The sequence below is a fragment of the Melanerpes formicivorus genome, unplaced genomic scaffold (assembly GCF_026170545.1).
Source record: "Melanerpes formicivorus ecotype bairdi unplaced genomic scaffold, bMelFor1.0.p_v2 SCAF_16, whole genome shotgun sequence".
Taxonomy (NCBI): Eukaryota; Metazoa; Chordata; class Aves; order Piciformes; family Picidae; genus Melanerpes; species Melanerpes formicivorus.
The window spans coordinates 2,082,666-2,104,904 of NW_027142368.1; the positions used below are offsets into that span (position 1 = coordinate 2,082,666).

At 51.4% G+C, this 22,239-nt stretch overlaps 1 protein-coding gene across 3 annotated transcripts in view; it reads right to left on the bottom strand.

The window, feature by feature from the left end:
* Window positions 1-993: 993 nt before the first annotated feature.
* The window catches only part of MOB2 (MOB kinase activator 2), a 168,652-nt gene continuing 147,406 nt past the window's right edge, over window positions 994-22,239 (bottom strand). For all 3 annotated transcript variants that reach the window (XM_068147802.1, XM_068147801.1, XM_068147800.1), the window contains exons 2-5: window positions 15,985-16,145; window positions 14,233-14,326; window positions 4,091-4,215; window positions 994-2,406 (exon numbers count right to left, since the gene is read on the bottom strand). In XM_068147802.1, coding sequence (XP_068003903.1) covers window positions 2,081-2,406; window positions 4,091-4,215; window positions 14,233-14,326; window positions 15,985-16,145 — 706 coding nt within the window. In that variant the 3' untranslated portion in view covers window positions 994-2,080. The remainder of the gene's footprint in view (window positions 2,407-4,090; window positions 4,216-14,232; window positions 14,327-15,984; window positions 16,146-22,239) is intronic.

Sequence of the window (22,239 nt, forward strand, 5' to 3'; positions counted from 1 at the left end):
CTTTGGCTATGGCAATCCCATGTAGAGCTACAGGCTGGGGTCGGAGTGGCTGGAGAGCTCCCAAACAGAGAGGGACCTGGGGGTGCTGATTGACAGCTGCCTGAACATGAGCCAGCAGTGTGCCCAGGTGGCCAAGAAGGCCAATGGCATCCTGGCCTGCATCAGGAATAGTGTGGCCAGCAGGAGCAGGGAAGTCATTGTGCCCCTGTACTCTGCTATGGTTAGGCTGCACCTTGAGTACTGTCTCCAGTTCTGGGCCCCTCAGTTTAAGAAGGACATTGAGACACTTGAAGGTATCCTGAGAAGGGCAACAAGGCTGGGGAGAGGCCTTGAGCACAGCCCTGTGAGGAGAGGCTGAGGGAGCTGGGATTGTTTAGCCTGGAGAAGAGAAGGCTCAGGGGAGACCTCATTGCTCTCTACAACTACCTGAAAGGAGGTTGTAGCCAGGAAGGGGTTGGTCTCTTCTCCCAGGCAACCAGCACCAGAACAAGAGGACACAGTCTCAAGCTGCACCAGGGGAGGTTTAGACTCGAGGTGAGGAGGAAGTTCTTCACTGAGAGAGTTGTTCGTCATTGGAATGTGCTGCCCAGGGAGGTGGTGGAGTCCCCATCCCTGGAGGTGTTCAAGAGGGGATTGGATGTGGCACTTGGTGCCATGGTCTAGTCGTGAGGTCTGTGGTGATAGGTTGGACTCGATGATCCTCGAGGTCATTTCCAACCTTAGTTGTGATACTGTGATTACCTTCAGATGACTTGGGGAGGAGGCTGCTGCTGCTACCCAAAAGAGCAAACTGTAAGGTTACAGGGTGGAAGACAAGCAATTACTTATCAAGCTGGCTGAGAGCAGGGCCAACAGCACTCAGTGGTGGAAGGGGAGCTGCACCCACAGATTCATGGTGGCCTCAGGCTGAAGGTTGGACTTGTTGACCTTACGAGGTCCTTCCCAGCTGAAACAATTCCATGACTTTTGATGGTGCAAACAGAGAAACAAAGCTTGTGGCTGATAGATTTGTTTTTATTATTATAGAACAGATGAACTAAAATAAGCCAACAATATAATTTTATGCCAACAGCCATTTTCTAGCACAGGCAGTGACTGACTCAATGTACCCTTCGCCCCCCTCCCCGGGCTTCCCTTCAAGGGGATGCAAATGGTGGTGGCTCTTGCACGTGGGTTTTGGGACTCCAGGGATCTTACTCTTGATTTGTAGAGGTGTGCCTGGGAGAAGAGGAGCTGGGGGAGCAAAGAGTATATACCTTGTAGGAGCAAGAAGCAGATAGGCTCGTGGATCCTCTTGCACGTCGACACGTTGTGACCGGGTCGGGGGGGACAACTGGAGAACCAGCAGCCCTCCCAACAGGTAGCAAGCCCCTAGTTGCTACTCTAGTCAAGCCAGGAGTTTCTTCCCATTCCAAGCTAACGAAGGGCAAGATGCACCAAACTGGGAGGAGGTTTTGGCAGGGTTAAGGGGGCAGTCTATGTAAAACCAAACCAACATAAACCCCCACCCACCCCCCACCCCCAAAAAAAAAGGAAACCAACAAAACCAACACCCAAACCAACCCCAAACAAACCTGCAGTTTTTAAGCCACTTCAAAGTAAAAGTCACTTCTTACAATATAATAGAGGAATTTTTTTTTAAGTGGCAGGACCACCATCCTAGAAAGATAAAGGGCTTGCACTCAAGGACCAAAGAAAGAAAACCAAACCAAACCAACCAACCAAAATAAACATCATAAACCAACCAAAACAAAACAACCCCATAACAAAACCAACCAAAAAAAAACCCCAAAGCCAAGCGTGGCCCCACTCTCCAGCTTGGCTCTTCTCTCAAGCCAGCACTTGCCATCCATCTCAGCAGGTGAAAGGAGGAGCGGACAGGAAACAAAATCCAACTGGTGCAACTTCTCGCCGGCAGCGCCTGGCCCCAAGGCTCCGTCCAGTCCCCGGCGGCCACGCGGCCCCTGGGGGCAGCTGTCCCGGCCGGGTCCCCCTGTATGTATAGCTGACCATATCCCTACACGTCCACACAGAGGAGCTAGGATTGTTTGTCCTGGTACTGTGGCTCCTGCAGGAGGGCTCATCTCTCTTTCACGTGGTTCTGTGCTCCCGCGCCGTTGCTGCTCCCGTTGCCGCTGCCGTTACTGCTGCTCCCGCTGCTGCTGCTGCTGCTGCTGCTGCAGAGGACCTCTGTGAGGTCATCCATGATGGTGGTCTCTTTAGGGTCCACCAGGTTGAACTCCCTGATGAATAGGATAAAGTGTGTGTAGAGTGTGTTTAAATGTCCGTGCAGCTCCAGTGCCAAAGTCTCCTTAAAGTGTGAGGAGTAGATATGGGCCAGCACGTGGAACAGGTACTTGCAGATCTTCTTCACTAGGGACTCAAAGGAGTTTGGGAATTCCTTGCCTAAAAGGAAGAGGGAGAAACACCATGAGAGCTCCAGCTGCTCACCTTCAATCCCACAAGAGCAACTAGACCACCTTATACAGCAGACAACTTGGGGGCCCTGTCTCTCTCTCCTCTCTTACCTTCTTGGGGGCCCCATCTCCCTCTCCTCTCTTACCTTCTTATTACAGGAATTCAGAAGACAGCAGCTAAGGACATTTGAAGCATTTTCATTGCACAGAAATCACTGAGCACCAGGTTGGAAAGGACCTTAAAGATCATCTTCCCCAACCTTTCTTGGGAAAGGCATGGTCTAGGCAAGTTGGCCCTGTACCCTGTCAGCTGGATCTTAGGAGTGTTCAGTGCTGGGGAATGTTTGTTTTCATGGACTGCACTGGGTTGGAAGGGACCCTCACTCCAACCCCCCTGCACTCAGCAGGGACACCTCCAACTAGAGCAGGCTGCCCAGGGACACAGCAAGTCTGATCTTGAATGTGTCCCCGGATGGAGCCTCAACCACATCCCTGGGTGACCTGTTCCAGTATTTCACCACTCGTTGAGCAGAGCTTCCTGCTGGTGTCCAATCTAAATCTGGCCTGCTCCAGTTTCAAACCACTGCCCCTCATCCTATCCCCACAGTCCCTCCCCAGCCTTCCTGTAGGTCCCCTTCAGATACTGAAATGTAGTTATAAGGTCTCAAACCTTTTCATTTGAACTTCAAACCCTAAGGGTTCAGAAATCAGGGAGGAAATGGAACTATGCTTTAAAACCACACTGTGTTTTGTTATTTGCTGTAAAAATGATGAGAGGTTCTTCTGGGTCCTTACTTAGCTTGTCCAGGAGCAGCCACCCTGTGCTCAATGCATAGGGCAAGTGTGGTGCTGGCTACAGGGCACCTTGGCCACGGGCACACATCACCTGCAAGAAACGTCCCCAGTGCCCTAGAACAAGAGTACTTAAAATGAAACAGCCTCCAGCTGCAGCTGGCTGGCCAGGCACTGTCTCACCAGCCCCTGATGCTAGGAAGCAAAGGCTGCTGGCTTCATGGCTGCTGCACTGCAATGTCCCTGGTTCCCCAATTAGCTGCTGAACTGGCTGGAGAAGGCAACTGCTTTTAATCCTGGTGAAGCCCACTTCAGGTCTCCTGTTTCGTCTCTTGCATGCAGCAAGCTCGTTAGGATCCAAAGCTGAGTTGAAACTGCTCTCCTGTTGCTTTTCAGCTCTTAAAAATCACATTCTTAATGTTGGGAAGGGCAGGGAGATGATCAGAGAGACAAGGCCTGGTGGGGTGAGGAAGCCAAGCCACACTCCTGGAAAGCCAGTTGATTTCCCCCTTAATGCATTGGGGCTTTAAAGCAAGTGGTAAAACAACCAGGTTAAGTTTTACTCAGCAGGCTGTCCTGAACATGTACATGCTGGCATTTTTCACACTTCTATCCTCTGCAGGCTAGCAGATCTCAAACCTGCCTGAAGGAGAAGATGTACTGCTGATGGAGAAGCCCAGGGGACAGGACTGAGGCCTTCACCACAGCTCGTGCGCCAGCAGCACAACTTTGTCTTGCTGCAGGAACGAACCAGGCTCAAAATCCCCTCCAGAAGACCAACCCCCAAAGCATCAAACAAGTGGGGAGCTGCCTGGTGTGAGGAGGTGTGCTGAATGGCAGCTGAGGAGCACCTGCAGAGCCCCTGGCCGCAGCAGCCCTACCGTATTTAGTCGGGAAGACGTCCTCGTCCGTCACCAGCTTCTGCACCGAGCTCATGACGAAGTCGACATACTGAGGAGCAGTGCACTTGATCTTCTTCCCCCGCTCATCATACCAGTAGTACTGTCTGTGGGGAGAATTGGCAATGTCACCTCAGCACACCCTGGCTCCACAGCCCGGCTCCTCTCACAGCTCAGTGTCTGACCAACAGAAAACGTCTGCTGCAGCTGTACCAAAAGACATCAGAGCTGCTACGGAACCACAGAGCTACTGCGGCTGGAACAGACCCCTGAGATGCAGTCCAGCCTCTGACCTAGCACCACCACATCAGCTAAACCGTGCTGCCAAGTGCCACATCCAACCTTTTCTTAAAGACCTCCAGTGGTGGGGACTCCACCACCTCCCTGGGCAGTCCATCCCAGCACCTAATCAGCTTTTCTGTGAGTAAGTGCTTCCTAACAGCCAACCTAAACCTCCTTCATCCCATGCCCTCTTGTCCTGTTGCTAGCTGCCTGGGAGAAGAACCTGACCCCCACCTGACTTCCTTTTAGGTAGTTGTAGAGAGTGATAAGGTCCCCTCTAAGCTTCCTCCTCTCCAGGTTGAACACCCCCAGCTCCCTCAGCCTTTCCACATACGACTTTCCCTCCATCCCCTTCACCTCAGAAGAGGTTCACTTCAGGGCTGTCTTTCTACATCCAACTTCTTCAGGTTCTGTTGGCCAGTTTTGTTCCCCACTCTTGCCTAAGTGCAGGTAGCACTGAGCAAAGCAAGCCTACTGACACACCTCTGTAGAGAGTAGCTCTGCTAAGGCTGTGGAAACTCCTGTCCAGGACAGACAGGGATTATGCACAGCCTGGAGAACTGTCCAGGAAACAATTCTTTACCTGTTTTTGGTATGCCAACAGCATTGCACAGTAATCATAGAATGGTTTGGGTTGGAAGAGGCCTTAAAGATCATCCAGTTCCAGCTGCCATGGGCAGGGACACCTCCCACTAGCCCAGGTTGCTTAAGGCCTCATCCAGCCTGGCCTTGAACACCTCCAGGGAAGGAGCATCCATGACCTCCCTGGACAAGGCAACAAGGCTGGTGAGAGGCCTCGAGCACAGCCCTACAAGGAGAGGCTGAGGGAGCTGGGATTGTTTAGCTTGGAGAAGAGGAGGCTCAGAGGAGACCTTATTGCTCTCTACAACTACCTGAAGGGAGGTTGTAGCCAGGAGGGGGTTGGTCTCTTCTCCCAGGCAACCAGCACCAGAACAAGAAGACACAGTCTCAAACTGTGCCAGGGGAAGTTAAGGCTGGAGGTGAGGAGAAAGTTCTTCCCAGAGAGAGTTGTTAGCCATTGGAATGTGCTGCCCAGGGAGGTGGTGGAGTCACCATCCCTGGAGGTGCTCAACAGGGGATTGGATGTGGCACTTGGTGCCATGGCTTAGTAGTCATGAGGTGTTGGGTGAGAGGTTGGACTTGATGATCCTTGAGGTCTCTTCCAACCTTAGTGGTATTCTATGAACTTGTTCCTGTCTCACCACCCTCACTGGAAAGAATTTCTTCCTAACCTCCAGTCTACGTCAGCCCTCCTCAAGCTTAATGAAAGCGGCCGCTTTCTGAGGCTGATGAGCACCGCACAGGAGCGATGGCGCCCGGCAGTGCAGTGCTGCAGCGGGGCCAGCAGGTGGCACCAAAGCACCAGCTTCTGCCAGCGCCTCCAAGCTGCTGCTCCCAGGACAAGTCCTGTTCCAAACTCCAACCCAGGGCAAGTTTTCAGGAACCTCCTGCACATCCCCACCGGCGTGCCTTAGCTCTCAGAGCGTTTGGCTGCAATCACAGACTCCCCAAAACATTTGGCTTCAAATTTGACTCTGCCACTGGTGAATGGTGGACCTTAAGGAACAGGAGACATTAGCTTCTTGTCTGGCTCTTCAAAAGCAACCCCAGTGCCAGCAGTTAGCCATAACTGCCTTGGTAAACTGCAGCTATCCCTCACCTGGTGGAGAACCTGAAGGCTGCCAAAGCACTGAAGGTCTGGTCCTTGTTTCTTCTCTTTAAGTCATGGTTAATTAATTACAGCTCCTCTGAACGCAGGAGCAGTGATCCCTTGTGTTAGGCACACTCAGGCAGAGGTGGTCTACAGATCAGGAACTTGGCAAAACACCTTTTGTGGTTTGGTTTTTTTTTTTTGCCCATGTCACATTAGAAGTGTCTTGAGTGCCAGTTCCTGCCAGCTCTTCCTTCGGTCTAAGCTCCAGGTACAGTCCTAGATCGTTATGGGATAGGCAAGAAATCCATTGTACTGCTGCTCCCAGCACACAGCACAGCTGGGGTTTGCTGACTGCCTCTGGAAACAAGGTTGGAAGTGGTGTGAGCACCAGATCTTGGCTAGAACCTCACCCAGTACATGAGCCCATGAAGCCAGGTTCCATTTTCTGCCTGTCTGTTCACTCTAACTCTGTTGCTGTTGGCTGATCTGTGATCTGACCTTCCCCACACCAGGCACTGAACCACAGAATGGCTCAGCTAGAAAGGAACTCCAACCTCCCTATGTCAAGGCAAGGGACACCTCTCAACTAGGCTCAGCTGCTCAAGGCCTCATCCAGCCTGGCCTTGAACATCTCCAGGAAGGAGGCATCCACACCCTCCCTGGGCAGCCTGTTCCAGTGTCTCACCATCCTCATATTGAAGGACTTCTTCTTAAGCTCCAGACTAACCCTGCTCTCCCTCAGCTTCAAACCGTTCCCCCCTGTCCTGTCTCTAGACGCCCTTATGAAAAGTCCCTCTCCAGCCTTCCTGTAGGATCCCTTCAGGTAGTGGAAGGCAGCTCTAAGGTCCTCCCTGGAGTCTTCTCCTCTCCAGGCTGAACAACCTCAGCTCCCTCAGCCTGTCCTCAATGCAGGGGTGTTCCAGCCATTGGATGATCCTTGTGGCCCTCCTCTGGACTGGCTGAACCAGCCTCACTTGAGCCCCAGACAGAAAATCACTTCAGTGTGAGACTTAGCTTCCTTTGCACACCTTTGGGGTGTGGTTTTATTTTTTGGCCTGGAAGATAAAGATTTAATGTGGGGTTTCTCCTGTGTCTAACAGGACTGCACTGGAAGAATCTACATCTGCCACTTGTCCCTGATGTCTGCAGGGGGCTGGAACAAGGTGACCTCAGAGGGTCCCTTCCAATCCAATGCAATCTGTGAAGGTTTGTGTAACACTGCCCAGCAGAACAGGCCTGAAGCAACTAAAAGAAAATGGGAAGGAGCACAATCTGTTTTCTTTGCCTGGAAAGACTCTTCACAGACCTGAAGGTAGTGAGGTGAGGACACTAATGACACTGGTCCTGCCCCAAGCCACAGGGATAGAACAGGAAGCTGCAGAAACAAGTAGCTCAAACCCAAAGAGAAGAAAGACAGCTGGCAACTGGTCCTGCAGCCAGGGAAGGTTTGGACCTTTTCTTTCAGCTCATTTTCAGCCAGTGGGGCTTGGTGTCTCTCTTTTACTGCAGTAAAGGGAATGAGGAGGGGAGGCAGTGGATGAAAGCAGCAGGAGTTAGAAGCCCTTTGCAGAGCTGTGTCAGGCATCACATTTGGGCCCTTGGGCAGTCTCTGCTCTTCCTCATTGCTTACTCCCTCATACCATCCACGTAGCAGTTACACAATGCAGAGCACAAGCAGAGGCCACCTCATTCACCCAGCCCTGCAGTATAGCACTTCCAGGCAACTCAGGCTTGATGGGGGTCTTAGGCCAATGGCTGCTGCCAAGAGCCCAGCCACACTGGACCACAGCAGTTTCCTTCTGCTACAGCAATCCCCAACTGCAAGACAGAAAGCACAGGGCTGCCCTGAGGCAGAAAATGAATCTGGATAATTGGCTTTTAGTGAAAAGAAGCAGTGGGGTAAGGGTACAAGCTCACTTCCACCTCTGTGTAGGTGACTGAAGCTGCTCTAACATCCCACTGAGCACCCTTCTTGCCTTTCCTTTAGAAGAGGAAGTTAAAGGAAGACTCACTGAGATTAAAGGAATAACTACAAGGATTGTCCTGTTGATTTGATTAGAGTTGTGTCCTCGTGTTTCAGGACTTGTGAACAGAGCTTTCTCAGGTCTTGCAGGAAGACAGGAGCCCCTGACAGGCCATGACCATCTCACACCTGCTCTGTAGCTCACACACACACACTGGGGTTTCACAGATTCACAGAACACCAGGTTGGAAGGGACCTTAAGGATCATCTAGTCCAGCTTTTCAGGGTAAGAATACAGTTTAAATGAGATGGCCAAGCACCCTGTGAAGATGAGTTCTCTCTGTTAACAAGATTGGAGCAGGCTGGGGACACCAAAGGGATTGATTTGGGCCACCAAAAGGCTGGGCTGGACACAGAAGCCTGACTGCATTCCACCATGGGCAGTTCAGCCCTGTGTTAGGTGATGGATGGGACACATAGGACAAGAGGATGCTTAAAGGCACTCTCCAAAAGTGCTCACACCATTAGACACTGGAACAGGTTGCCCAGAGTGGTTGTGGATGCCCCTTCCCTGGAGGTGTTCAAGTTGGATGAGGCCTTGAGCAACCTGGGCTGGTGGGAGGTGTCCCTGCCCAAGGCAGGGGGGCTTGGAACTAGATGACCTGTAAGGTTGCTTTCAACCCCAAACTGTTCTATGAATCTAGGCTGCAGACTTGGATTATGTTATTTGTTCTGTGCAGCTCAGGCAGATTTAAAGCCTCCCCAGTAGGGAGAGCATGAGGAATGTGCAGCTCCATTCTAAATCCTCAGGAGGAGTTTCTAGGGGTTGAACACAGCTATGACACAGCCAATGAAGCAGAACATGTGTGAAGGCACAGGTCTGCATCTCATATAGCTGCTTTATCCTTGTCCTCTCAAACATTCTGGGTTTAGGCTGATGACACAGAAGCCAAGGCAGAACAGAAGTTACATCAGTATCTAAGAAAAGCTTCTGGAAGCAGGGGAAGACAAATGCTGTGGTGTGACAGTTTTAGGAGATGATGTGGTTTGGAAAGGAAGGAGAAACAGTCCTGCTCAAAATGCCAAAAGCTGGGTTATGAAGAGAGCAGCCTGAAGAGACAGGAGCCCTGTGTAGAAGCACACAGTCAGGGAGCTTAACTGTGGGAAAATGCAAAATCTACAAGTTTGGGAGTCAGAGCCCCAGCAGGAAATGGCCTTTGTATGCAGGGAGACCATGGGCAAGGTAGAGAGAGCAGACTCTAAGGTCAGGGGCTGGAGAACAGGTCTGGTGAGGAGCAGCTGAGGGAACTGGGGTTGTTCAGCCTGCAGAAAAGGAGGCTGAAGGGAGACCTCCTTGCTCTCTACAACTCCCTGGAAGGAGGTTAGACCAGGTGGAGGTTGGTCTCTTCTCCCAAGTAACAAGTGATGAGAGGGAACAGCCTCAAGCTGCACTACATGAGGTTTAGGTTGGATATGACAAGAAACTTCTTCACTGAAAGGGTTCTCAGAGACTGGAACAGGCTGCCCAGGGAGGTGGTTGCATCCCTGTCCTTGGAGGTGCTTAAAAGAAGCAGAGATGTGGTGCTGAGGGCCATGGTTTAGCACCATGGTTGGACTGGGTGATCTTCAAGGTCTTTTCCAAACAAAGTGATGCTGTGATTTGATCTTGACAAAGATGAGTGATAAGGAGTTACCAGTTATGGGATTCCACTGGACCAAAATGAGACCCTTCACTCTTATCTGTGGGCTGCCTACAGGGTTGTATCCATCTCTGACTTGACCTCAGGAGTTCTGGCATCTCAGCTCTGAGTCACTCAGCTCCCTTTGAGAAGCTTACTGTAGCACTTGGAGAATTTTCACCCAAAGATCAGCTAAAAACCAGTTTCCAGCCTGTGCTGCTGGTCTGTGTAACAAGCAGCTATGCAGCATCCCAGATCCAAACAGTGGCCCCTGTGTCACAAACACAGGACCTGCTTTACAGCAAGTGGTAAACACTGGGATGAGCAAAGTGAAGTCACTCCCAAGGTGACATCCATGCCACCCTGGTCACCTTTTGAGGTTAGTTGGCCAGTCTGGTATTTCTCTTGGCATTGTCCCACCTTGCCAGCAAATGCTCCCATCTGTCCTAGAGGCAGCCTGAGTTCTGGTCAGATGTCTCTCAGTGACCCTAGGCAGGAATTCTCCTCCTGGTGGTGTGCAGATGGCTCTGCTGCCTGTCTGGCAGAGGGCTGTGAGCTGCATCTGTCTGCAGTGTGGCAGTTGGCTGGAGCCCCTCTGAGATGTGCAAACCCTGCCTCAAATATTTAACTGCAACTGGTGGTTGTTTTGCCAGCAAAGCCTCTAAACTTCAGGCTGAGTGTTTGCTGTGCATCTGCATGCAAAGGAACCTGACAGAGAACCTGTTCTCAGCTGTTATTTAACATCTCAGCCATACAAAAGCCTACCTTGGGCATGACCAGAATGGTGAGATCCAGAACACACCTTTGAGGACTGGGCCTGAGGAACAGAACACAGACCTCCCCACTGAACTAGCTGAGAAGTCAGCACTGCAACACCTGGCAACAGGCTCCCAGGGTGCTGTAATTCCACAGCAATTAAAAGTGTATGCCCAAGCACCAGCCACAGAAGGTCCAGTGTGGAATGCCCATCAGGTTCATTAGCACCTGACTCCAGGCTTTTGGTGATGCTCTTGAAGTGCTGGAGCCAGGTCAGAGGCACAATAATCCTGTCAGCTAGGTTTCTCCAACACAATAAGCAAGGCCTTACCCTCTAGAATGACAGCACTGCTTCAGTTGGAGAAGCCCTGAGAGATCATGGAGCCCAACCCTTCTCTACCTCTACCAAGTGTGCTGCAGAGCCATGTTCCTCAGCACCACATCTCTGCCTCTTTTAAACACCTCCAGGAACACTTTGTTCAGGTAAGATTTAGAAAACAAAAGGCGGAAGGTGAGGAAGCAAAGCAGGGCTTTGGATAGGAGCACATGGACATCCTTGAGCAGTTCTCCATGCTCCATTTAGGCAGCTCTCTCCCAAAGGGAAGAGCTGGGAAAGGTAGAACAGAAAGATAAGAACCATCCAGCAGTGTCAGTGGAGCTGTCTGAGAGCAGGGCTGTGAGCAGGCTCTTCAAAGCAGAGCTGTGCTGAGGGTGCAGCTGGGTGAGCTCACCCTGTGGCTTCCCAGCCCTGCACCCTTGACAGCAGGATGAAATATGCAGCCCAGAGTTTGCAAACACAGATCAGTCATCTGCCCCCAAGTACAGGAAGATACTTCACTTGTTATGCTTCAGCTAAACACAGAGTGTTTCAAGTGCTTCACCCAAGTGCAGACATGCTTCCTGTTATTCCCAACCAGCCCAATTTTCCAGTTTTCCAAAACAAAGAGGAGGAACATTCTGCTATCAGTGCTCAGCACCGCAACTCCAGGCTGCAGCTGGAGCCGCCTACGGCCACTTCCTCTCTGTGTGCTGCAGCCTCGACTGCTGCACACAACCCTTCTGGGAGGCTCACTGGAGCAGAATGGAGCAGCTCTGACTGAAGTGGCTTCCCAGCCCCCCAGCTCCTTTTAGCCTCTATTTACAGCTTCACAGATTGCATCAGGTTGGAAGGGACCCTCAAAGGGCATCTTGCCCAAACCCCCTGCACACAGCAGAGACCTCTCCAACTAGAGCAGGCTGCCCAGGGACACGTCCAGTCTGATTTTGAATGGCTCCAGGGACAGGGCCTCAACCACATCCCTGGGCAACCTTCTCCAGTATTTTACCACTCTCATTGTGAAAAACTTCCTCCTGATGTACAGCTTAAATCCCCCCTGCTCCAGTGTTAAACCCTTGTCCTATCACCACAGGCCCTTCTAAGCAGTCCCTCCCCAGCCTTCCTGTAGGTCCCCTTCAGATACTAAAGTGCTGCTCTGAGGTCTCCCCAGCCTTCTCCTTTCCAGGCTGAACAGCTCCAACTCTCTGAGCCTGCCTTCACAGGGGAGGCTCTCCAGCCCTCTGATCATCTTTCTGGCCTCCTCTGGAACTGCTTGAGCAGGTCCATGTCCCACTTGTGTTGGGGGGTCCCGATACCCCAGGTGAGGTCCCACCGGGGCAGAGTGGCAGAATCACTCCTCTCAATCTTCTTTTGATGCAGTTAAAGAGTTAAGACAGCCCTTTGGGCAGCAGTGCTGCACCAGGAGTTAAAACATGGGAAAGCCTGGGAGCAAGAGTCAACAAACTAGTGGCCATGCTGCCCCCTCTTTCTGCTGCAGAGACAGGCTGTCTCCTTTCGATAAAATCTGGGTCCTGCAGAGATTTATTACTCTCTGTTGCAGCCTGCTTTCAAAGGCTCCAGCACAGCCTTTCATTCTCCCCTGACACTTATCTTTCCAACTTTTACATGCAAAAAAAACCCATGCCCTCCCTCCCCTCTGCATTCCTCGGAGTGCTCTCAGAGAAAGCCCCTGAGATTCGAGTGTCCAAGGCAGCCCAGGACAGCAGGCAAGCTGGGGAATTGCTGGAGACACACTGCAGAGTGCTGGCTCTGCTGTAAACGCTCCCTGGGACCTTTGATGAACCACAACATTAGCTGCTCAGGCTTCTGCTCTCAAATCCATCTCAACTAGATTAATCCCAGGGAATGCAGGAGGAGGGAAGGACAGGACTTTCAACACATGTGCTGGAGGGGGAAAAAACCAACCCCAAACCCACAAGACAACAGGCTTATTCATAGCTGCCTGGAGCTCACATTGCAGTGTGCTGGGCTCTGCTAATCAAGAGCAGAGTTTATGGCAACTTTTTGTTCTACTCACCATGTCCAGTGGAACTATAAAGCCTTCTTTCAGAAGTGACAGCTAGTCAACATGAAAAAAAACCCTCTACTGAATCCTACAGGGGAAAGTGCCAAACCAAAACGTTTTCCTTTGCCCTGTGCAAAGCTGCCACTTGTGTCCTCTGTGCCCAGGGGCTTGGGCAGCCAGCCAGTGGCTCACGTCAGGCTAGAGGTTGTCCATCCACAGCCTGGTGCTCTGTCAGCATTCCAGCTATCCCAAGCAGCCTCTGAGGTTCTCATAATCCTACCCAGCCTTCTAGGGAATCCCAGCACTGGTACCAAGAAGGATAATTCTGCCTTGCCCTCCTTCCCCCCTCTCCCCCTAACACACAGAATCATAGAATGGCAGGGCTTGGAAGTGACCTCTGAGGATCAAGTCCAACACCCCTGCCAAAGCAGGATCACTGAGGGCAGGTCACACAGGAACACATCCAGATGGGTTCTGAATGTCTCCAGAAGAGACTCCACAACCTCTCTGGGCAGCCTGTTCCAGGGCTCCATCACCCTCACAATAAAGAAGTTTTACTTCATGTTGAGGTTGAACCTCCTGTGTTCTTGTTTGTTGGCCCTTGCCAGGTGACAGAGCACCACTGAAAAGAGACATGGCTGGTTGTCCCTCTGATCTTACCTTATAAAACCAGCTCAGAACAAAGATTCTCATCCTTAGAGGCCTCCACAAAACCAGACTTCCACCACCCTTCACAGCTGAGTGCCCTGCACTCCACACTGGTGAGGCCACACCTTGAATACTGTTCAGTTTTGGGCCTCTAACTCTAAGACAGACATTGAGGTGCTGGAGTGTGTCCAGAGAAGGGCAACAAAGCTGGTGAAGGGTCTAGAGAACAGGGCTGGTGAGGAGCAGCTGAGGGAACCTGGGGATGTTTAGCCTGGAGGAGGCAGAGAGGAGGCCTCATTGCTCTCTACAGCTCCCTGAAAGGAAGCTGGAGCCAGGTGGGGGTTGGTCCCTGCTCCCTGGTACCAGGTGACAGAATGACACAAAATGGCCTGAAATTGTGCCAGGGGGGGCTTAGGTTGGACATGAGGAAAAATTTCTTTGCTGCAAGAGTGGTCAGGCATTAGAAGAGGCTGCCCTGGGAGGTGGTGGAGTCCCCATCCCTGGAGGTGTTCAAGAAACCTGTGGCCATGGCACTCTGAGACATGGTTTGATGGCCATGGGGGTACCGGGTCGATGGTTGGACTCAATGACCTCAGAGAGCTTCTCCAGCCCATACAATTCTGTGATTCTATGACAAGAGCAGAGGCTGTGCAGCTGGCACACCTTGAGTCAAGATCTGCTGTAAAAGACTTGCCCAGTGCCATCCACCCCCACCATCTCCCCACCCAAGGAACTCCAAGGCGTGGATGGAAAGCAGGTGGCCTCAAGGAGGGACTTACGTATTGCACACTGCCATGGTCTGGCAGGACTCTCCCGTGCAGAACTCTGAGATTGTGCTATACTGCAAGTTGATGTGATGAAAGAATGTTGTTGCTGAAAAACAAAACACAAAAGGGAAGAGCACTGAGAAGGGAAACACTTTCAAACCCTGCTCATCCTCCAGACAATTACTGACACAGAACAAGTGAAGTGACCTCACAGGCTTGAGCTTGCAAATGAACTCCAACGTGATTGAGCTAAATGAGCCTAATGAGGAGCTGCAAACCAAGGGAAGAAAGCTCTTGTTTTGCTTGAAGATGAAAGCACCATGATGCATCACCTCTTATTACTCACTAAGCAGCAAGACTGGAAAGTGTCTCCATCACCAGCCTCACCTCCACAGTGGAACACTGCTACAAGTTTGCTGAGGGCAAACTATTTGCTGCCTTCTTTTGAAGTCAGACTTAAAATGTGCAGTGGCTGGAAACCAGCATTAGCAGTTCTCACGACACTGTCTCCCTGAAAACCCAACCTGAAACAGTACAAAAACCTCCTGAGATCATTTGAGGTCTTGATGCTCCTTGGGAAGCATCTCACTTTTGCCCAGTGGGTCTCTACAAACTTTCCTAGGGTGCAGTTTAAGGCAGTGTGACCAGGATTGGGTGAGAGCTGCAGGTTAGGGCTGGCAGGTGAAGCAGGAGCAGAGGGAGGCACTCAATCAGGCCTGAGATGCACAGACAGGGTGAGTCACAGCCTCAGTCATGTCTCCCAGGTAGTGCCTGGCTGCAGTTTAAATTCAGAGTCACTCCTCCAAAGTTTGGAAGGGTGAGGAGATGGAATCCAACCAGAAGACTTCAAAACTTCTGGCTTTAGGCATAACTTGGGAGGGGATTCTGCCCCTCTGCTCTGCTGAGACACCCCCTGCAGTGCTGGGGCAGCTCTGGAGTCCTCAGCACAGCACACTCCTGTTGGAATGGGGGCAGAGGAGGCCATAGCAATGATGGGAGGGCTGGAACCCCTCTGCTGTGAGGCCAGGCTGAGACTTGGGGCAGTTCACCCTGGAGAAGACAAGGCTCCAGGGAGACCTTCTGGTGGCCTTTCAGGGCTTAAAGGGACTGACAGACCTTTGAGCATGGCCTGTTGTGCCAGGACAAGAGATGATGGTTTGAAATGAAAAAGGGAGATTCAGATTGGAGGGAAGGGAGAAATGTTTGACCCTGAGGGTGGTGAGACCCCATCCCAGGTTGCTTAGAGAGGTGGTGGTTGCCTCATCCCTGGAAGCATCTGGGGCTCAGCATCCTGCTGTAGTTGCAGATGTCCCTGCTGACTGCAGGGGGGGTTACAGCAGGTAATGGTTCTGTGGTTCTACAACTTGCTTTACATACAAGTCTTAATAAAGAAACATTTTCACAGTGCTTTTTGGAAGCCAAATGACTTGAACCAAAACCATGCTTTACCAGCCACTGTAACAAACAGTCCAAGGGCACCTGATGGCCCTCAAAAGAGCATCAAATCCTCTCCCAGCACTCTCAGTGCCACAGTGTGGGAGCTGGGAGGAGGAAACGTATCAAGACTTCCATGCTGCTGAGCACAGCTGGTTTGTAGGTAGGACAGCTTAATTACTACCCAAGCTATAATGACATGCATTATGGAGCAAGATAAACAGTCATTGAGGGCTTTGCTAAGCACTGAGGACAGTAAAAAGCAGCAGAGTGGCTGAATGCCTTCCTGGGTGTGGCCAGGAGCTGAGAGCCAGAGCACACCATACTCACTGTTGCTGGCTAGCCACTCGTTGAGGTCTATTTCTCGGGGTAACATCACCAGCTCCTTAAATTCAAAGTCAGTAATTCTGGATTTTGTGTATTCTGGCTCCAGGTAAAGTTTCTTCTCTTCTGGTGCTGGCTTTTTACCGTTTGGCTTTCCCTTGGACTTCCTGCAAGAGACAGAAAGGGGAGAAGAAAGGTTAACCTTTCGTGCTGATGAGCAGGCCTGAAGCTGGTTTAGCCAACCCCCTGGATTTGCTCCTCCTGCTTTCCTTCCCCTCAGCAGAAGACAGTTTCCTTGAGCTCAGTCACTTTTTTCAAGCTCTGAATGGTGGTAAGAAACTTGAGGCTGAGCTGCTCCATCTCCACTGCAAACCCCAGGGAGAGCGACAGCCCCTCTTTAGCCTGTGAACAGTGGTGAGGGCAGAGCGGCAGCGTGCCTGGGGAAGCTGCTCTGCTGCCACTGTACCAACAGCCTGCTGCTGCATGCAGCTAACTGTGCCCTGAAGAATGACAGTCAGAGGGACAGAAGAGCAGACTGCCATGAGAAGGTAGCTCTCAGCTGGAGAAATGCTCCCTCCACACACGGTGCTGGCACTGCTCAGCCACAGCTGCATGTTCCTCGCTGCCCCAGCCCTGTGTGCTCCCCGACACCAGCAGCCTCATAGGTTTATAGATGCACAGAAGGGTTTGGCTTGGAAGGGATCTCAAAGACACTTTTCACTAGCCCAGGCTGCTCAAGGCCTCATCCAACCTGGCCTTGAACATCTCTAGGGAGGGGGCATCCACGACCTCCCTGGGCAACCTGTTCCAGTGTCTCCCCATCCTCACTGTCAAGAAAGCCTGCTACATTTCCTGGCATAACCTGGCCTAACTCTCACAGCAGCTCCAAACAGGGCTGTTCTGGGACATGAGCAGTCAGATGTTCCTCAGCACAAGGCTCTTTGTACAGAGGTGCTCCTCAGTTTGACCAGCAGCTTCTGCTTTCCAGTGAACTATTCTGATCTTCAAAGTCTTGTCTTTGTTTGATCCTCACCATGGAAAGAGAAGCCAGATAAGACAGAACAGTCCATGAAAGCAAGAACTGCAGGAGAGCCTCAAAGAAGTATTTAAAGACACTCTGAAACATTTATTCTTAGGCTTGAGACTTCAGATTGTCACAGAACTGGAGATGAGATGGAGAGTCAAGGAGAACATCTCCTTTGATAGGCCACAACCTGATTTTACAGCAGATGAAGCAACACGTTTGACCCTTTCCCTTCAAGTTAAGACTTGAAACTCCCTTACCCTGACAGTCAAGAGCATAAATCCAGTTGAAACTATGCACTTGGCCCTCAGCTAGTCAAAAGCCCTCCAGGCTATTGATTTGCTTAATTCCCAGCACAGGCTGCCTTACTCCTACGCTGCTGAGACCAAGCCTGGCACACTCCATCCAGCACCTTCATACCTGCTGGGCCTCCAACAGGCGCTGTCTAGGTTTATGCAGAATGTACTCTTCAGGGTTGTTTTCAGATGGCTGGATCCAGTGAGTTTGGGTTTGGTTTGGGATTCAGGCATTCAGGGAAAAGGCTTTATTTAAAGCAAATCCTAGTTCATAGACTCATAGAGTGCTTTGGGTTAGAAGGGACCTTAAAGATCACCTAGTACCAACTCCCCTGCCATAGGCACAGACATCTTCCAGCAGCCCAGGTTGCTCAAGGCCTCATCCAAACTGGCCTTGAACACCTCCACAACCTCCCTAGGCAGCCTCTTCCAGTGTCTCACCACCCTTGCTGGATAGAATTTCTTCCTCATCTCCAGTCTCAATCTGCCCTCCTCAAGCTGAAAGCCACTCCAGTAACAGTCATGCAGAAAAGACCTTCAGCTTCACAGCCTGGTTTGAGAAACCACATTAACCACACTGGGGGTGAGAAGTTATCACTAAGAAGCAGTTTGGATGAAACAGAGCTTGTGTCTTTGCTCAACTTCAAGATATTTCAATCAAGGGCCCCAGGTTAGGGCTGTGCCACGTCAGCTAAGAGCAGGCTTTTGAGAGGAGGAGGAGGGGAGAGAGAAGGATGAAGAGGTCAAAGACAGTCTGTCACAGAGCCAGGCTGTGGAGAGAAACCACAGGAGGAAGCCAGACACAGGAGGCTGAGACAAGCCTTCCACCACTGAGCAGAAACGGGTAGTGAGCACCTCCTCACCTCAGCATCTCACCCCCCACGTCAAGAAAAGAAACTAAAAGCTCAAGACTGTCTTCCACCAGTCAGCTAAAGCTCCAGTTCTCCACATATCCCAACAGCCCACAACAGCCTTCTGACCCAATCACTCTTCTGAACCCTAGCTGCCAACCTCTTCATCCTCACCAGGCCAGGCAGCCAAGCAGTAGAACAACCCCTTCCCCACTGGCCAGCTAGCCTCCATCACCTACTTCCCCACCATCCTAATTCCCTTCCCCCTCATCAGCAGCCTAGAAAACAAGCTACTAAATTACTAAACCACTCTCAATAGTTTATAAAAAGCACTGGTCTTGCAAACCAAAGGCTGAAGGCTCACCATTCTTCTCACAGTTACCCCAATCTACGTTAAAAAGCCTACCTCCAACCTCCAACACTAACAAGAGCCTTCACCCCCAGATGCACAACTTCTGTGTCTCTGTGGCTAACCTATGTGCTTCTGTCACCCTGAACCAGCCTTCCACATCAGACACCAGTCCCCTCTCAGATCTAGAGCAATGCAGCCACTCCACCTCTTTCCAGCGTTCTGGATCTGGAGGTGCTGGAGCGTGTCCAGAGAAGGGCCACAAGGATGAGCAGAGGGCTGGAGCTCCTCTACTATGAGGACAGACTGAGGGAGTTGGAATTCAGCCTGGAGAAGAAAAGGGTCTGAGGAGACATTACTGTGGTAAAGGGGGCCTAGAAGAAAGCTGGGGAGGGACTTTTTAGGGTGTCAGGGAGTGATGGGACTAGAGGGAATGGAAAAAAATAGAAGTGGAGAGATTCAGACTGGATGTCAGGAAGAAATTCTTCCCCATGAGGGTGGTGAGAGACTGGCACAGGTTGCCCAGGGAGATGGTGGCAGCCTCATGCCTGGAGGTTTTTAAGGCCAGGCTGGATGTGGCTGTGAGCAACCTGCTGTAGTGTGAGGTGTCCCTGGAAGTGTTTAGGAAGAGCCTGGATGAGGCACTTGGTGCCATGGTTTAGTGGATCAGATGGTGTTGGGTGATAGGTTGGACTTGATGATCTCAAAGGTCTTTCCCAACCTGGTTAATTCTATTCAGTCCATTCAGTGTCCCTGCCCATGGCAGGGGGGTTGGAACTGGCTGATCCTTGAGGTCCCTTCCAACCCTAACAATTCTGTGATTCTTTCTGTAGGTCTTTCCACAACCACCTTGTGCTGGAACTGCAGCACTTCAAAGAGCACCTTTCTGCAGGATCCCCTGCTCTGCCCCTTTCCAAAGCTTTGCCTGACTTCAGCAAAGATTCTGACTCATGGGTCTCAGCCCTAACCTGCCAAATGCCCATCATGGTTGCTATCAGAGGGTTTGTTCCCACCAGTGAAGCCTGAACAGCACATCACCATGTGCAGCAAAAACTTCTTCTTAACCTGGTGCAGAAGCTGAGAGCTAAAGCAAGACCACAGAAACTGTTTCTGGCAGCAGGTCTCCATGAGCTGCACACAGGGCAGCTGGGGCACTGCATGGCCCAAGCATTCTCAGGACCTGGATCCACCTGGAGTACTGTGTCCAGTTCTGGAGCCCCTATTACAAGAGGGATGTGGAGGTGCTGGAAGGTGTCCAGAGAAGGGCCACAGGGATGATCAGAGGGCTGGAGCACCTCTCCTGTGAGGACAGACTGAGAGAGTTGGGGCTGTCTGCAGAAGAGAAGGCTCCGAGGTGACCTAATTGAGGCCTTCCAGTAGCTGAAGGGGGCCTACAGGAAGGCTGAGGAAGGACTTCTCAGGATCTCAGGTAGTGATAGGACTAGGGGGAATGGAATGAAGCTGGAGGTGGGGAGATTCAGGCTGGAGGTGAGGAGGAGGTTCTTCACCATGAGAGTGGTGAAGCCCTGGAATGGGTTGTCCAGGGAGGTGGTCGAGGCCCCATCCCTGGAGGTGTTTAAGCCCAGGCTGGCTGAGGCTCTGGCCAGCCTGATCTAGTGTGGGGTGTCCCTGCCCATGGCAGGGGGGTTGGAACTGGATGATCCTTGTGGTCCCTTCCAACCCTGAATGATACTATGATACTATGACCTGATGATCTCAAGTGTCTCTTCCAAGCTCAACAGTTCTATGAGCCCATTCTAAAAAGGACAGTACCTCTCCAAACACAGCATTGGGCACTCCAAAGCAAACCCAAGTCCTGATTCACGTTTCACCTGTGCCTGCCTTTATAAAGGTGAAGAGACTTCTGCTAAATGTGTCTCAACACACCCATGGCAGCTCAGCCAGATCTCCCCAGCAGCTGCAGGAACAGCTGGATCACAGCAGTGCCATAGATCCATTCAGGAGATTCACACAATGGGAAGGGACCTTAAAGATCACCTAGTTCCAACCCTCCCACCATGAGCAGGGACACCTTCCACTAGCCCAGCTTGCTCAAGGCCCCATTCAACCTGGCCTTGAACACCTCCAGGGAAGTGGCATCCATGACCTCCCTGGGCAGCCTGTTGCAGTGTCCCAGCACCCTCACTCTAAGGAATTTCCTCCTTATCACCAGTCTAAATCTGCCCTTTGGGGAAGGTCTGTCAAGAGGTTGGACCCAAACCAGTCCATCAGTGCTTAACTACTAATTAAGGAAAGAAACATCTGTAGGGAGGCAAGGAGACAGCACTCCTCAGTTCTCACTGACAGGCAAACCAGAGCACAAACCAGCTCCTGAGATAACTGCCAGGAGAGGTTTGTGTGTGCTGCACTGAACACAATGCCACAGGCCAAGCCACACCCAGCACTAAGAAGTGATGCCACAAGAGAGGTCACTTGTCTGAGCTTCTAGAAGAAGATTCAGCAAGGTGGATTCCTCTCTTCCAGAGGGAACCAGGACAGCTCTGACCACTTCTTGCTGTCCCCAGCAAGCTGTCCAGCTCCTTACACTGCATCTGAAACTGCAGTCCCACTGAGGGCAAAGGATGATGCTTCAATGGCCCTCTCCTATCCTCCCTACCCAGCTAACTACTTCTGTAAGTGACTCTTTAGCTTCTCCTTCTTAAACACAAGTGATCAGTGGCTTTCCTCTTTGGAGTGTGGTCTGTTAGGGTTGATTTAGAAACTTCAAGAAAGTTACAAAGTTGATTAAGAAAAGCCACCCCTGTTATGATGAGCAGTGGAGCTGCAGGCAAAACCCTCTGTGCCCTCTGGATCATGCACCAGCTGCAGGTCCCAGCCAAGTCTCCAACACCCTGATTTCCATTTGAAAATCGACAGAACAGGTCCAACAGGCCTCCCATGGCAAATCTGCCTCCCTGCTCGCAAACCTCAAAGCTCACAAACCATCTCAAGGCTGTGAGGATGAAAATCAGCACGGATCATGAACCTCACAGGACCAAGATGCCTGGTTTGTGATTTACAGCACTCACTGTTTTAGCAACTGACCCCACTCCTTACCTGAGAAACTGCTGGAATTCCAGAGCTCTCCAGCAAATGCAGAACACATCTTGCTTGTGGGCAACCCCACTGAGATGTGTTCAGTGCTGCTGACAGGAGGGTAAAAGCCCCATGGAGTTCTCTAAATGCAAGAGAACACATCTTGCTTGGTACAACCCCACTGAGGAGTGTTCAGTGCTGCCCACAGGAGGGTAAAAGCCCCAAGGAGTCCTCCAAATGCAGAACAACACATCTTGCTTGTGGACAACCCCAATGAGATGTGTTCAGTGGTGGTGACAGGAGGGTAAAAGCCCCAGGGAGTTCTCCAAATGTAGGGGAATGGAATGGAATGGAATGGAATGGAATGGAATGGAATGGAATGGAATGGAATGGACCAGGTTGGAAAAGACCTTCAAGATCTTCAAGTCCAACCTATCACCCAACACCATCTAATCAACCATGGCACCAAGTGCCCCCCATCAAGTCTCTTCCTAAACACCTCCAGTGATGGTGACTCCACCACCTCCCTGGGCAGCACATCCCAGTGGCCAATCTCTCTTTCTATGAAGAGCTTCTTCCTAACCTCCAGCCTAAACCTCCCCTGGCACAGCTTGAGACTGTGTCCTCTTGTTCTGGTGCTGGCCAAACATATCTTGCTTGTGGACAACCCCACTGAGATGTGATCAGTGCTGCCCACAGGAGGGT